Source organism: Sinocyclocheilus grahami, unplaced genomic scaffold, assembly GCF_001515645.1.
Source record: "Sinocyclocheilus grahami isolate Dianchi unplaced genomic scaffold, SAMN03320097.WGS_v1.1 scaffold306.1, whole genome shotgun sequence".
NCBI lineage: Eukaryota > Metazoa > Chordata > Actinopteri > Cypriniformes > Cyprinidae > Sinocyclocheilus > Sinocyclocheilus grahami.
This window is the reverse complement of record NW_015505485.1, coordinates 140,885-157,988: the sequence shown is the minus strand read 5'-3', so window position 1 is coordinate 157,988 and position 17,104 is coordinate 140,885. Positions and strand designations below refer to the sequence as shown.

General features: G+C 37.9%; 1 protein-coding gene across 1 annotated transcript; it reads right to left on the bottom strand.

The window, feature by feature from the left end:
• Positions 1–9,768: 9,768 nt before the first annotated feature.
• On the bottom strand, positions 9,769–17,066 carry LOC107601489 (dihydropteridine reductase-like). Its single transcript, XM_016293673.1, has 7 exons — positions 16,906–17,066; positions 16,624–16,716; positions 15,803–15,899; positions 15,097–15,237; positions 12,476–12,584; positions 11,196–11,279; positions 9,769–10,149 (listed from the first exon to the last, which is right to left on the bottom strand). The coding sequence occupies exons 1-7, from the start codon at positions 16,990–16,992 to the stop codon at positions 10,047–10,049; spliced, it is 714 nt and encodes a 237-aa protein (XP_016149159.1). The 5' UTR covers positions 16,993–17,066; the 3' UTR covers positions 9,769–10,046.
• Positions 17,067–17,104: the final 38 nt, after the last annotated feature.

The window sequence follows — 17,104 nt, the reverse complement described above, 5'->3', positions numbered from 1 at the left end:
ACGAAGAATTGACAGAGCAGCCATCAAGTGTTAGACAGTGTTCTAGGTTATTACGTGCAGAGTTTTTAGGTCCTATAATTAACACCTCTGTTTTTTCAGAATTTAGCAGTAAGAAATTACTCGTCATCCAGTTTTTTATACCGACTATGCATTCCGTTAGATTTTCCAACAACATGGTATGGTATGTTTCGCCGGACCGCGAAGAAATATAGAGCTGAGTATCATCAGCATAACAGTGAAAGCTAACACCATGTTTCCTGATGATATCTTCCAAGGGTAACATGTAAATAGTGAAAAGTAACGGCCCTAGTACTGAGCCTTGAGGTACTCCATACTAATTAATAATAGTCAGAAGAGGATCTATGACTTCTGGAAGCACCACTTTTAGGAGCTTAGATGGAATAGGGTCTTACATACATGTTGTTGGTTTAGATGATTTAACAAGTTTATACTATTCTTCCTCTCCTATAGTATAGAATGAGTGGAATTGTTCCTCAGGGGATCTATAGCACAGTATCTGATGCGTTACTGTAGCTGACGGCTGCATGGTTACAATTTTATCTCTAAAAGTAACGATCTTGGAAGTAAAGTAGTTCATAAAGTCATTACTGCTGTGTTGTTGGGAAATGTCAACAATTGTTGATGCTTTATTTTTCGTTAATTTAGCCACTGTATTGAATAAATACCTGGGGTTATGTTTGTTTTCTTCTAAAAGAGTCGAAAAGTAATCAGATCTAGCAGTTTTTAATGCTTTTCTGTAGGATAGGGTACTTTCTCGCCAAGCAATACGAAATACCTCTAGTTTTGTTTTCCTCCAGCTGCGCTCCATTTTCCTGGCTGCTCTCTTTAGGGTGCGAGTGTGCTCATTATACTATGGTGTCAGACTGTTTTCCTTAATCTTCCTTAAGCGTAAAGGAGCAACCGTATCTAAAATGCTAGAAAAGAGAGTCCATAGTTTCTGTTACATCATCAAGTTGTTCTGAGGTATTGGATATGCTAAGGAATTGAGATAAATCTTACAAAGAAGATTACTTACAAAGCAGTCTTTTGTGGTAGAAGTGATGGCTCTACCATAGTTGTAACAAGGAGTAGAATTTACAGTTTTAGCTATATGAAGTTTGCTCAAGACTAGAAAATGATCTGAGATATCATTGCTTGGCTGCATAATTTCAACACCATCGACATCAATTCCATGTGACAGTATTACTCTCTGTTTATAATGAGTAACTAACAAGTCTGCAAATTCACAGTTTACATGACATGCATTCAAAATAACCAGACATTGCAATGCAGTTGAATAGGAAGTAAGTATATGTATTTCGAAGGGTTTAGCTGCAGATATTTATTTGAAATAAAATGGGAACTAATATTATATATATAATATATATCTTTGGCTGTGCCTCTTTAATAATTCACCAAATTTGCATATCATTATCTACATATCTCATTACTTCTGACAGAGACACTTACATATTCAAAAATATCATTAGGCTTAAATTCTATTGCATAAATTAACATGAATAATGGAGGACTGAACCCTTTAAACTGCTTGAAAAAATTATGTTGCTTTTGTTTCTTTTTAGATACTTTTGTAAATTTGATTTGATACGAGTCAGATGTTTCACAGTAGTGTCAACCTGTCTGTTAAAATCACATTAATTTCAGCACACTTTATGTAGGTGCACGTTTACATACATTTTTGTACATGCTGTACATTAAAACACTGATATCATACATTGTTTTTAATATTAAGGCAACTGTATGCAATTTATTTATTTTTTATATATATTATATATATATATATTTATATATATTTGAAACATCAGTTTCATCATTCTGATGATACACTTACTGTCTAATAAGGTGAATATATTCTGTTTCTTTCCCACGCTCCCCTCCAAACGTCTGTTCTGGGAGTATGTAAGTTTGGTGAACAGGTACGAAATTCCACGAAAAGGCCGAACTGTATTACGGCAGCGAAAAAATGAATGAATAAATGAATGAGGCATTTACTGTATATAGTGCTTTATTGTGTATTGTACACCCAAAGCGCTTTACAATCATCTGAGGGGGTCTGTACGTGTACAGCCAAAGACTGTAGCAGTGGTTTTCAATTTTGGTCTTGGGGACCCACCAATCTGCACATTTTGCATGTCTCCCTTATTTAACACACCTGATTCAGATCATCAGTTCGTTATGAGAGAGCTCCATTAACTGAACTGACTGTGCCAGATAAGAGAGATATACAAAATGTGCAGAGTGGTGGGTTCCCAGGACCAAGATTGAAAACTACTGGACTATAGAATATAGATATAGCCTTAAAGGGACTTTGGTACAGCTATCCATTGTAATTACGACAGCCGTACATTTACTAAAGTGAATTCCACTCACTAAACTGAATTGGGCTCCAAAGTTCCCAAAAAATGCAGTAGCTTTAGGGGGAAAGACTGGATTTTATTTGCTTTAAACCCCAAAGTTGATGCAACGTTACTGAATGTGGCATATTAGCATCTGAACCACAGGCTGTATAAAAACAGGTCTGAACTAAGAATTGTATAAAAGAACTGTGGAGAACAGAAATATGTCACTGGGCTTTAAGCACATATCCTCATTATTTATTAGAGAGATTGATGTTCGATTGACCAGAGAAACAGCGATCACAATATGAAACCACTGTCTGTATCGTCATTCAGATTTTATGTCAACTTTTGTCTCAAAACAAATGGAAAATTCTCTCAGAAAGGTCTGATATTCATAAAATAAATAATTAAAAAATATACAGGGCAAAGGCATTGAACAATTCTGGGTTTGATAGTGCTGAGAAAGCAGAGTAGGTTAAAGTTAACACCCGAAAAATGTTTTTGCATTTGTGAATAATTGATAGCCTAACTATTCTGCAGTTCTCAGGCACTGTTAAAGGAGACTCTACAATATTATGGACTATATGAGGACTTCAGTCCTTTTTATAGCACGTCATGCTTGTAGAGAATCTGTCATTTAGTTTGATTGACGTTTGAGTGTAAAAGAAAAATGGTAACACTTTACAATAAGGTTCCATTAGTTAATGCTAGTTAATGTATTAACTAACATGAACAAACAATGAACAATACATTTATTACAGTATTTATTAATCTTTGTTAATGTTAGTTAATGAAAATACAGTCGTTCATTGTTAGTTCAGGTTAATTCACAGTGCATTAACTAATGTTAACAAGCACAAGTTTTGATTTTAATAATGCATTAGTAAATGTTAAAATTAACATTAGCTAAGATTAATAAATGCTGTAGAAGTATTGTACATGCATAACTAATGTTAACTAATGAACCTTATTGTAAAGTGTTACCAGAAAAACTTTTATGCATAACTAGTGCTTATGTATAGACAATCATTTCCCAACAAGGCACATAACACACAACTGAAAGTAGCTTGTAAAATTATTGATTTGTTGAAAACTGCTCAGCATGTTGACATTCATGTGGATATTGACTCTGTTTGAAGCAGGTCATGGTAACATTAACAATGCAATATGTCTTTTTACAAAGCCAATTCATATTTAACATTAACTGAAAAGGCTTCATTGTCTTCTAGTTGAAATATCTGATATAGCTTTTGCCTGTCATGGTTTCTGACATCATGCACTCATTTAAGATTGGTTCAAATATATAGAAAGCCGGGTACAGTTGAAACTGATGCAGAATTCTGCAGAGACATTAAAAATGTGAGAGAAAAACACAACAAAAAGTAAAAGAGAGTGAGACAGAGGAAGATCTAAAGAGACCAGTAAATCTGAGAATAAGAAAATCTATCTAAATTAGGACATGACAAAGACTTATTTTATAGACTTGTACTGTATATAATTTCACAAAAATAAAAATGCAAAAGGTTCACTTTTGAAAATATTGTAAAATCGCTAAATAAATGGAAGCTAGCAAAATGTGTATACTTGCAGTTTAGAAAGCATGTCAAATAAATTGATTTACACTGTATTACAACCTTTTCTGCATATACATATTATTCTTATATTGACCTTATAAAGTTAAACCTACCTTATTTACATTATACATTTATGCATATAATTTATAAAGTAAATAATTGGTATTGCAGTACATTTTGAGTAATACATTTCTATTGTGACAAGTCTTATATAAGTGTATAAATAACTGACTAGGATATAAGCAGAGAGAGAAAGAGCGAGAGATACAGAAACAGTTCAACGTGTTGTCCAGGTCAGCGCGGTTGCTTACTAGCGCCATCTAGAGGTGATGTCGTGGCAAACACTGCACAGGAGGTGAATGCTCTTGTGATTATTGTAAATTGTACAACATAAAACATTTCAGTGTACATTTGTGAGTAGGATACAAATGACCTGTGCCAGCCAAAATGGGCATGCTAAACATTTTTGTTAGAAACAATGTTTGTCCTTTACTCTGTCCTTTCTCTCACACACACTCACCTTCCAATGTCCTCGCACTCAAGTTACCAGGGCTGAACTAACCACTTCCATCTGTAAGCTCTTCATTTATACAGTCACCATGCTTGCCCAGACAAAATGGCTTCCACATGGCAATCGGACAGAACAACAACTGCAGGGAGAGAAGGAGATTTAGCCAACAAAATCCAGCACTGCAGAGAGAAACTACCAGCCAGACAAAACAAAACAAGACAAGATACAAGACAAACCTTGTCCTCAGCACATCCTGACTGAATACAAACCATCAGCAGCTGTTTGTTAAAATAAACCAGCAGATAATAAATGAATGAGAGAAGACAAGAGCTTGTTGACAAGGCTAATTAACTAATGGTATGTAAAGCCAGTCAGCTAACTGGTTAACTTGCAGCATAAGTGAAAAAACCCCCCAGAACAATACATTGTTAATTTGTCAATATATAGCTTCCATTATATAAGATATGCCTGATATCTTTTAAAGGACAAACATGTGAAAGATTGTCAGACCAAAAAGAACGTCTCAGGTTACGTATGTAACCATGGTTCCCTGAGTAGGGAAGAGACACTGTATCCTCTAGGGGTCACTATAGGGAACGCCTCGACGTGACCCGTGTCTGAAGCATACATTCAAAAAACACCAACAACATGTTGGCCAGCGACAGCCTATGACGTCACTAACGGTGCGACTATAGTATAAATAGGCTCACTATAAGCTTGCGTCCGAAGCATGGCAGGAAACCTAGAGGACGCAGTGTCTCGTTCCCTACTCAGGGAACCATGGTTACATACGTAACCAGAGATGTTCCCTTTCAAGGGAACTTCAAACTGCATGCTCTAGGGGTCGCTATGGGGAACGGTATACCCACGCCACCATGCTGAGGGGAGTGCATGCCAAACTACAGGCGGGCACTAAGTACCAACTCTACCAAAGCTTTAAGGGAGTTGCCCCTGGGACGTTAGACTGCTGTCAGTGACATTATCCCCTACAGCCACAGGCCTAAGCTACATACCCCCCAAAAAACTTACATGTTAGGGCCAGAACTCCTGGGACCGGGGTAGAGCTCAAGGCTTGGAATCAGGAAGAGATTCCTTTAAGGGGATACGACCAAGTGCCTAGAATCTTACTAGGTCTTGGCCTGTCACCCAGGGGGCTACCGCTTGCTCAGCATGAGCTTGCTGAAGGAACTGTATCAACAAACCCCTAGTAGCAACACCTTGTTAAAGTAGGTATCCTGAGGATACACAGGTGGAGTGGTGCCCAAGGTGGAACCGGGGCCTAACCGACTCAAGAAAGGGCACGAAGCCGCCACGCGTAGCCCCTACCATACAGGATTTTAGAAAGAATGCAGAATGCTTAATGTGCGAACTTACCACAGTGTGGATTTTAGAAAGCGCACAGGGACTTCACGTGCACGCTTACCATAACATGTTTTTTAAATATACCGTTCTGAGGGGGCCTCGTGGCACTCTGAAAGAGCAGCCCATAGATGGAAATGGTGCATCCCAAGAACAATATGTTTGAGAAGTCATCAACTCAATCTATGGTATAATGCTGGAATGGCTAGCTGTAAGTTACCTAGCTGAAGAAGCAAAACACCCAACTCTCAGCCGAGAGGGAGGCTCGACCTACAACCTGTTCATTAGAAAACCTGAAGGGTAACGTACAGCAAGCTTAGCCCACGAAGCGGGGAATTCCACTCCTCATGGAGAAAATTCAAACGCTCGGAAGAAAGCACCATGCTCACAAATAACCCTCTACAGTGAGGGGAGTGATGCTTTAAAAGTGTATCAACAGAGACACACTAGTTTGGTCATGTGACGAGAGTGATGCGAGACACTATGATCCTAAAGCACACCTTTTGTTAATAAAAGTTTAATTTCTTCGTTTAATATAAGCGAGTTTGTCTCTATTGTTGCTGTTTTCATTAAAAATAAATAAATAAATAAAACAATGAACCACAAACTAAGCATTTGTACATGTTTTAAAAGAGGGAAAATACCATATTTATTTGGGTTACAACGCAAGTAGACTATATCCGTCTTATTCATTTTGTTAATAAAAGTTTAATTTCTTCGTTTAATATAAGCGAGTTTGTCTCTATTGTTGCTGTTTTCATTAAAAATAAATAAATAAATAAAACAATGAACCACAAACTAAGCATTTGTACATGTTTTAAAAGAGGGAAAATACCATATTTATTTGGGTTACAACGCAAGTAGACTATATCCGTCTTATTCATTTTGTTAATAAAAGTTAGATGTTTAATATAGGCCTATGCGAATTTGCCATTGTACTATTTTATGGCTGATGCTTAATTAATAGGCTAATAATGAACCACAAACTACAATCGTAAAAAAAAGGGGAAATCCAAAGACCGTTTATTTATTTGTGTTACAATGCAGGTAAAACATATTTTCCTTATTCATATTGTTAATAAAAGTTCAAAGTTTAATACAAGTAAAATTGTCATCGTACTATTTTATTGTATAGCCTTTTGTATTATAACTAATAATAATAATGAGCCACAAACTAAGCATTCGTTTGAAGTAAGACGAAAATCCAAAAACCTTTTATTTATTTGTTACAACGCGGGTATGTCTTATTCGTTCTGTTAATAAAAGTTTTATGTTTAATATAAGCTACTTTGTCATTGCAATATTGCTGATGTTGTGTGTGGGATTTTTTTTTCATTAAGAGTAATACTGAATCAATCTTAAGCATTAATTTTGTTCCAAGAATATGAAAGATCTAACGTTAAATATAAAAATAAACACTGTAGAAGCGACAATGCGAGATTGTTATTATTATTGGTTGCTGCTGAGGTAATAGACGATCTCGGTCTTTCTCGGTTGTATCTTCGCAATGGCTGTAGAAATGGTCGTTAATTCTTGATTTGGGTCCGGTGTTGTGCCGAATTGGGTGCAAATTTCGGCACTACACCGAGACATGTTACAGGTAATAATATGATCAAAAAGTTATGGCAACAAATGGCTTCCTAAGTCAGTTTAAGTTGAAACGACTTTCACAATCAATTTGATTAAACTTAATTCATGTTTTACTGTTGCTTATTGTCACTGTAGGCTTAGGCTATTTTTTTCTATGAATTTGAATGAATATACAAATGAATAAAATTAGTTGTATTTATTTTTTGTTACAAAATTTTCATTTATTTATTTTTAACACCGCACTCCCAGCCCCCTCCCATTTTTTCTTGGGCTACACGCCAGGGGGTGCTGCAGCATCCTCAGCACCCCTACTTCCCACGGTAATGGACGGAGGTACCAAAAAGTTTGGAAGGCAAAACCGGAGCATCGAGAAGAAACCCCCTCTATTTCTTCCCGATATCTACCAGGTTCACCCACAGATGTCTCTCCGTTACCACCATGGCTGCCATAGATCTGCCCATAGCAGAGGCGACCTGCTTAGTAGTACGGAGAGCAAGATCTGTGGTGCGGCGCAACTCATCAGGAGAAAGGCCTTCCCCTTTATCCAGGTCTTTTATGCCTGAAGTACCACCATCGTGTGCAACGAAGCGACAGCCTGACCTGCTGCTGCATATGCCTTGCCATTTAAGCGAGATGTATCTTGAAGGAGTTTAGATGGCAAGGAGGGAGTCTTAAGAGAGGATATCTCACCCATAGAGAGATAGCTAGCCAGCGTCTCTTCTACAGGGGGCATCATCTCATAGCCACTTTCGCGCATCCCCTCGATGTTGGCATAACTAGTATGCTGGAACCGATGGATGAGTGAGGAAAACGGCCTCTTCCATTCCTTCTCGACCTCCGTATGGAGATCAGGAAGAAAAGGAAGGCTCACCTGAGCTGGAGGGCTATGGTCAGACAGATAACGCTCGTCGAGACGCCCTCGTGGCGTCCCCTTCCTCGCCGTGGCGCGATCCATAACCTCCAGTAGCTCATCATACGCAGGGCAGGAGATTTGGGAAGGCTCAGCCTCAACTTCTTCGCCCTCCTCAGACATCTCCTGCTCTTCCTGGGCCGAACCCAGCAGAGCACTGGCCGCTGGATCAGACGATGTTAGGGAAATCACATCATCATCCTCCAGCGGCTCACCCTCATCCACGGCCGATGAGCGCGAGAGAGAAAGCCCCTCCTTAAACTCATCGGCCAGATCCGCCTGCGATCCCCACGACCTCATTCTCCTCCGTACCTCAGCAGTGGCGGGTCCTGAACCGCGGGGAGCAGACGGCTACCCCTCCTTCCTCGAAAAGAGAGACAGACGAGAGCGGAGCTTTTTCATTGAAAAACGCTCGCAGTGAACGCAGATTGTCCCCTCGAGGACATCGCGTGCGTGCTCTTCGCCCAAACAAAAGACGCGAAGATCATGTGTGTCATCAGGTGTCAAATAACGAAGACACGGATCCACACATCTCCTAAACGTCTTGCTAGTGCTCGCCATAATAAGGGAAGAAAGATCGCTCTTACCACCGGAATGCATGCTTCAAACAAAACAGTCATTGAAGACGAAGAAGTGGATGAAGTGTTCTCCCGGTGCCTATTTATACTATAGTCGCACCGGTAGTGATGTCATAGACTGTCGCAGGCCAACATGTTGTTGGTGTTTTTTTAATGTATGCTTCAGACACAGGTCACGTCGAGGCGTTCCCCATAACTACCTCTAGAGGACGCAGTTCGAAGTTCCCTTGAAAGGGAACAAGAGTTTTCTTGCATTATATACGTTTTCTGATGTCAAATGGCTTTGAATAAACAAAACTTTCATTTAAAGTCACTTCGTAAAATTTAAGATGTTATTTGCTATTTTTTCCTCCCTCCACTGCAGCTTGGAAATCTCAATCCCAATTGTGTTTAGATTCAAGAATGGCACCTCATGTGCTAATTTTTACATCACTGATGCAAAAAAAAACAAAAAAAAAACATTTTGATAATATACATGACGTGTCAGTTTCAAATAATAGGGATGAAGAATGAGGTATGAGAGATGAAAAGAATAACAGCATATGCACAGTAGGTTTGAACTGACATGGGGGAAATAATGACGGAAATGTCATTTTTAGGTAATCTATTCCTGCAAATAATACATTTTAAGAATTAAAATCGGTCATTTTCAAATAATGACATATGCTGACAATCAATATTGTTTTTATTTGTCTTTATTATGCAAATATGGTCCGTACTCATACAGCACCAACACAACAACAGTGGAGAGAAAATACTTTGAAGATGCAGCATCTATACATGAAATTTGAACCAGTAATCACACACACTCACACTTACACAAACTAAGGCTACGTCTCTGAATAGAAGACTGTACGTTTCACATATGACAGCGGCACACCTTTTATTGTCGAGATGAAAGTCACAAACATACACTCATCATCTAGGCTGTTTTCTTATGTATAGACTGACTCAACGTTAAACATATAAGTTAATACTTTGGTCAATTCAGAGATACTGTACTGTGTATTTCCAATGAGACTGGATGATTGGAAATGCCACATCTCTCATTTTCCATCTGCGTTCTATATGAACTCTCTCTCCTCTGCTGCACAGTATATTGGTAAACATTGCTCTCCTCCACTCTTTATCTTTTTGTATTTTTATTTTTTCTCTGTTGCCCCTTTACTGAGCCGCCGAGGCCTCAGTTTTCCCCCCAGTAGTCACCAACTGTATGAGGCTGCCTGAGGCTGGCCGGCCTGACCCAGTGGCCCAGCTGTAGAAGGTTCTGGAGAGACAGAGAGAGAGGGGGGGATTGAGAGGCAGGTGTAAAATTATGGTGGTGCACGCTGGATAGAGAGAGAGCTAGATAAGGAGAACAGAGATGGGAGGAGGGAGACCGAGAAAGGAAAATAAGAACCGAACGACAAGCCTTCTCTACTCTGGAACATTCGGGAGAAACTGTAGAGGTTTTAGCGCACTGTAGCTACTGAAGTGAGACTACACATTAATTACCTCTAACACAAAGACTATTTATACTCCTCCATCACTCATGTGCTTCTCTAATCCAGCTAGGTTTGCTGCGGCTCCTCTGGGATTATGGAGTTGCATCAAATCCTCATCCTAATCTGTGTTGACTGGCAGGAGAGATTTGGCCATACTGGCCACATCTGAGTGAGGCACAGAGATACGCTAAAAAAAAGTACAATCGCTCACAGTGCTAAACCTCAAAACAGGTAGAATCATTTTGTGACATTTTTTGAGAGGCATTTGTGTTCATATCAGTTCCACTGAATATAAATGCATGCATTTCTCTAAGAGGTCTGTTCTTGGGTTGATGCTTGACATTATTCACTTAAATTCGGATGTAATTCAATCATTCATGCAGGGTATGTTTGCTTCTAAGAGGCTTTTACTATTGCCTGTGGCTTTTTTGGTTAATATTACTGAATCAAATCAAATGTAACATCTGAGGAAGGTTTTTAAGACCTGATTTAAAACATTTATATTATCTGAAAGCGATATTTTCTGTTGAACTCAAATCTGGAATAACAATAATTCTAACATGAGACCTACATGAAATAATTCATAACAATGGATTTTGGATTAATATGTATTTCAAAATATTCAGATCATTGCTGAATGACATGCTGCAGACATCAGGTCTCTTTTGGAAGAACATTACTGCCCTCTTCTGGTGAGAAATGTCCACTTTCTGATTTATCCAGTTGTTGAGGCTTCTATTTTCCAAACAGGTCAAATCTGAGATTTATGACATTATCAGCAAGCATAATGAAATCTGGTGCTCAGTGGACATGATAAATGTGAACTCACTCTGCGATGTATTCCAGCGGTGTCCAGCTCCCAAAATCTGCATCGGGCATGAATTTCCTGTTCATTGGTGTATCCAAGGTAACCCTGGAGGATGATGTCATAATGTTGTTATTGTGGTGGAAGATGAGACTTTGGAACAGAGCCTGTGGCAATAGCTAAGACTAGCATGGCCTTTTGGAAAAACTCACACCCCATATGTTGAGTTAATGTAAACAGACAGCAGTCAAATGTGTACCACGCAGATCACTAACAGTACAAATGACTGCAGATGCTCACACATCAAAAACAAAAGAAATATAATTCATTGATATATCACATATGTGCAACACAGATCAATGAATAATAAAAGACAGGCCTCAAAATTGACCCTATTTCCTTTCTTCATGCTCATTTTTGGTGTTATTGAAAATATGTTGATGCACATTATATATATAAAAAAAAAGTAATAAATTGCTCCGGATCTGATATCAGGTTAAATGTCCTGTTTCACTGTGAAATGTGTCATGTTATGGAAGTGAAATGAGCTGCGAATGCCTTCTTGTGCTGACTTTCATGAGAACATTATTGTACCAATAATGTTGGTTAATAATTACTCATGAATAATTTCACTACTGTTCAAAAGTCTGGGGTAGCAAGATTTTTTTTTACAAAATTAATGCTTTTATTGTGCAATGATGAATTTAATTGATCAAATGTGACAGTAAAGACATTTATAATGTTACAAAATATTTCTATTTCAAATAAATGCTGTTTTTGAACTTTCTATTCAACAAAGAATCCTGAAAAAATCTATCACGATTTCCACAAAAATATTACGCAAAACTACTTTTTTCAACTGTGATAATAATAATAAATGTTTCTTGATCAGCATCAGAAAAATCAGCATATTTGAATGATTTCTGAATTATCTTGTGGCACTGAAGGCTGGACTAATGGCTGCTGAATAATCAGCTTTGCATCACATGAATAAATGACATTTTAAAATATATTAAAATAGGAAACGTTATTTTTGTAATGATATTTCACAATATTATTTTTACTGTATTTTTGATTAAATAAATGAAGGCTTGGTGACCATAAGAGACTTCTTTCAGAAAAAAAATAAAATCTTACTTACCCCAAACTTTCAAACACTAAAGTAACATTTGAGCTAAAAGTACCCTAAATACACTTCTTTAAGAAGTACTCAATATTTTCACTTTGATCTTGGGAGGAAGCATAACTAAAACAGACAGATCAGTGTATATAGACAGATATGATAGATTGACAGATGCTCTTACGGAAGAATGGCCACAGCTACAGATCCAGATGGAAGACCGCTGTTCTCGCCAGCCAGACTCTTGCACAACTGATGGACTGCAGCCTTGGCCATGCCGTACCCAACCATACCTGCATCCAAAGGGAAACATAAAGCAGTGAATGGAGCACAGAGCCTTCTTCACATGTTGAGTGCTGCAGCTCTCGCTCCATAAAGCAGACTATGGGACACAATGCATGCGCACACAGCACTTGAGAGCATGCCAACTACACAATTTGCCTAACAATGTCTCACAGTCAACAGCTGTTGCTTTGAATTTGGTCAATAATCATTTGGTTGGATATCTCAAGCAGAGAATAAAATGGATTTTGCAATACAAAATAAGCTAATTGAATGCGATTCCTCCTACACACAGTCAGACTATTTTTTTCTCACCAGTGAAACTCTATGTTCAGAAATACCAGTGTATTTAAAGGGGTCACATCATCAGGAATTAAATTCGATTTTTCAATGTACTTTGACACTTAAATTGTAACAAACGTTACACCAGGTGCCTACACAGAAATCTTTTAGGAACAGCAAAAGCAGTACAGTATAATTGTAAGGCTCAGTGAGAGAGTGGAAATGTAGTTTTTAAAATACTATTAAAGAATTATTTCCTCACCGTCTATACTAGCAGAATTTTAAGCTTTGATATATATTATGTTCTTATCAATCTGGGGGTGGATGGGGGAAAGAAAATTGTAAAATGAAATGAAATTTTGTATAATGTACATTTTTCAGTTCTTTCTGCAATAAAAGAAGTAAAAAATATTTATGATTTTTAAGGACAATTTTTTAAACTTATATTATAAGTGGACCTCAGGGAATAAATGAAAAAATAAATAAATGATATGATCCCTTTCAAATGCCAAAGAACAAACGTTAATATAAAATGATGATTACTGGGAGTACTCTGGAAATGTTTTAAGTAATGTTTGTTTGAAGTGTGTTTGTCTTTCCAGCTCCCCCTCTCTAGATGTTTGTTGGCTTGGCATCTGGAATCAATAACCAGCATGCATGATGTACTAAAGGAGTAAATGCTACTTTTTTTAAAGATTTTTTTTTTCCCAGCCTCAAACCCAAAATGCACGACAGCTGTTCCAAGAAACACCCTTTAAACCCACAGAGGCAATAAGAAGTGGAGAAGCCCCTCTTTCTTATATTTAATATTTTTTATTTTATTTTCAATATACTCTAAAACTTGAGAATTCAGTGTTTTGTGATTGTTTCAGCCATGCTGCATGACCCCTCATAACTGAATGAACTTTGTGGGTCACAATTTGAATCACATGCTCTATCCTTCAGGATTTGGCTTAAACTCTCTTTGGTATGTCTGATTTCCAGACTGAACTTCAGCTCTGAGGTCAGTTGAACCCAGCATACCCAGCATACCGGGACTTTGCAACTATCTCAGCTTAGCACAGATTTTATGCTTTATAGTATATATTTATATAATATATAATTTAAATGTATAATCAAAACATATTTTATAGAATATAACAAAAATAAATGAATTTAAAATGCAACATTACATATTACGAGGGTTTGGGTGGGATTTATTTATTATTATTATTTTTAATTTCCCATTTTAATTTAGATTGGGTTTTACCATTAGGATGTTATTTCTTTTCATGCTTTATTGTAAGCAATTGTAGTTTTTGTTTTTGCATGTTTTTTGTAATTAATGATTTTTTTTTTTGTGAAATTACAAATGAAAATATTTAAACACAAAATGCAACATTACTTAGTTACTCAGTTAGCTACTTAACCATTACTACAGCTGACATTACTATCATAAAAGCTGTCTTTACCGTCATCAGAGTACTAGTTTTTCAGCTTGTGGTGTGACTAGTAGCACGTGATACTGATTATGTACGGTTGTAAGAGCTGACAGCCCTATCAGAAATGTTCACCAGAGCTTGCTCCTGTCTCTTTGAACAAGATACATCAAACGTTCCAACTAGAGGTTCCCTTCATATCATATCAAAGCAGTGTTCCTCGCTGCAGGGCAATTCCTGTCTAAATCAGTTCTGTGTGGGTAAGGAATACAGACTCCTAAACACAGTTCACATGTGTTCGCGTCTCCAAAAAACCTGCTGACTCATTCCCCCTCCCTGGCCCCTCAGCCAATGAGAGCAGTCTGCTGATGCTGGAGGTTTTGAATAGGCTGGAGGCGACCTCTGTTGTGTGCTGTATTGAGTTTTGTCACTAAAGGCATAATGACATGAGTTGAGCATTTCACATCTGGGGCTGTGAAAAGATTTGGGATGTGAGGCAATACGTAAAACTGATCAAGTACAATGGAAGTGACACTCAATTCAATACTACATACACTTTCAATGGAAGGGAAAATGCCCTTGCTGTTATAAATGAACATTATTACTGACTTTACCCACCTAAGGGAAAACCTCATGAAGACTGAAGTGTCTTCCTACATAAACAATATTATTTAGCCACTCTGGGGGTATAAATGCACCTTTACGCAAGGAACATCAAATTTGGAAGTGTCCAGGTAAACCTGTACTGAAAATACATTTACAACATGTGTTTTCCAGTAGGCGACTCATCTTAGGAGTATAAGGATGGATGCTCCTGCTGTACCTGGAGTGCCTTCCAGTGAGGCCTTTGCTCCAGAGACGGTCAGCAGGCCTCCTGGCTTCAGGTGGAGCGATGCAAGATGACTGGAAATGGTGGAGGTCCAGACACTCTGTTTCCACATCATATCAGAGTTCTTATACAAATCTAAAACAAGTAATAGAGAATGAAAGTTTATTTTATTCCAGCAAAACCAATTATATTATGAACTGATTGAAATCTACTATAAAAAATAACCTAGGAGAAAAAAGCTTAAACACCCCCAAATACTGTATGTAGCAGACATGAAGGTATCAAATGGACCATCAATAAATATTCATTAGCTTCCCTTGAGTTGTGAAATGTCAAATAAGCAGGCTCACACAGAATTTGCACCCTCTTTCTTTGTCATTCATAAAATTTTACAAATCTGTTAATTTTACATTTGTAACAAATTTCACAAATCTGTTAATTTCACATTGTACGTTTTTACAAATGTATTCATTTTTTTTATTTGCTTTCATCTACTAATAAGAGTGTAGTACTCTCAGCTCTGTTTTAACACATTTTACCATGTTCCACAGAAAATGCAACAAATAAATTAATATATATCAATACATAAACAAATAAAAAAACAAAACAAAGATCAATTAAAAATAAACTTAAAATTACAACAATAAAAAAAAAGAAAATCAGCAAATTCTGTCTAGGATGACAAATAAGATATGCTGACCTTTTGAGCTACAGTTTCCTCCAGCCCATCCTCCTGCCACACAAACAATAGCATCAACCTTGTGTTTCCCCAGCAATGTGGCTACATCCGATGTCACCTGCATCAAATAACCTTACTGATGAGAAAATACTCTAATAGGCTCTGTTACAACAGTACTTAGTTACTGTAATAACTGAACTCTACAGCAGTTACAGTTTATTGAAAACAACAGTGCAAACGTAATGCACAAAGACTCTACACATGACAAGGCCAATTCTGACCCTCAGTTTTACACTTGTAATTTTTACCCCTGGGTTATGATCCAGAGTTAAACAATGAGGTGATAGAATGTTACAGCGAGTTGTTCTGAAACTGAAAATCAATCATAATCTGTCTCGGTAAATACCTCATTAAATATGTATGTGCCTTGTACAGTAAAAGAAACATTAATACAAAAGCAGAACATCGACAGCAAGCGCGTTAACTGGAGTGACGAGGAAGGTTTATAATGGCCCAGGGTTAATAATTTCAAGTGTGAAAGCGCAATAGTGTTAGAAGACCATAAGAAGAAAGACACAATGCTGTGGCACAAGGAGGACAGCTCCAATGGGTGCCATATAACTGTGACTATTATTAACAGCTTCTGAAGTCAATGGCAGACACAATAAGGCCAATAATGAGAAAAAATGGCTTGTCCAGAACACTGGGGATGTCATGGCAAGACAGGAAATTACTTTGGCAGTGTAAATGGAAAGTAAATGGCAGAATGACAGGCAATTTAATAAGCCCTATGTGCTGACAGACACATGGCGCGGTGACGTCAGGACTTTGGCTCCACCCACCTGAGCAGCTTGATCAGTGAATGACTCGGAGAGCTCCACCAGAACGTTTGCGTTCGCTTCTTCATTCGCCACGATGTCAATACTGGCTACCCACTTTAACATATAAGAAACACGTTTCAGCTATGCCACAAGTTATAAATACATGCTATTGAAATAAACATGCAAGCATAATAATGCAAAAGCAAAGCCCAGTCGCATCAACAGGTGTCAGTTTCAGCACACGCACCAACTCACAGCGACTCGGCTCCTATAGAATCATAATAAAGAGGCGTTTCTACTCACCCAGCCTTTTGACTTAAAACAATGCACACATGCCGAGCCGAGAGCTCCTTTTCCTCCGTAAACAAGCACACGGTTCGCAGCTGCCATGGCTTTTCTCCGCTGTGAGACGCTTCAGCAAAGATGATGAGTATCCTTTCAGCGCAGAGAGAGAGAGAGAGAGAGAGAGAGAGAGAGAGAGAGAGGGGGGGGAACACACACG

Bases quoted from the DNA above. Each gene is read 5' to 3' on its own strand.
- LOC107601489 (XM_016293673.1), bottom strand. From the start codon at position 16,992: ATGGCAGCTGCGAACCGTGTGCTTGTTTACGGAGGAAAAGGAGCTCTC. The intron at 15,238-15,802 runs GTCAGCATATCT...TACTTGTTTTAG, and splicing joins AGGAAACTGTAGCTCAAAAG to ATTTGTATAAGAACTCTGAT. The intron at 11,280-12,475 runs GTAAGAGCATCT...ATCATCCTCCAG, and splicing joins GTAGCTGTGGCCATTCTTCC to GGTTACCTTGGATACACCAA.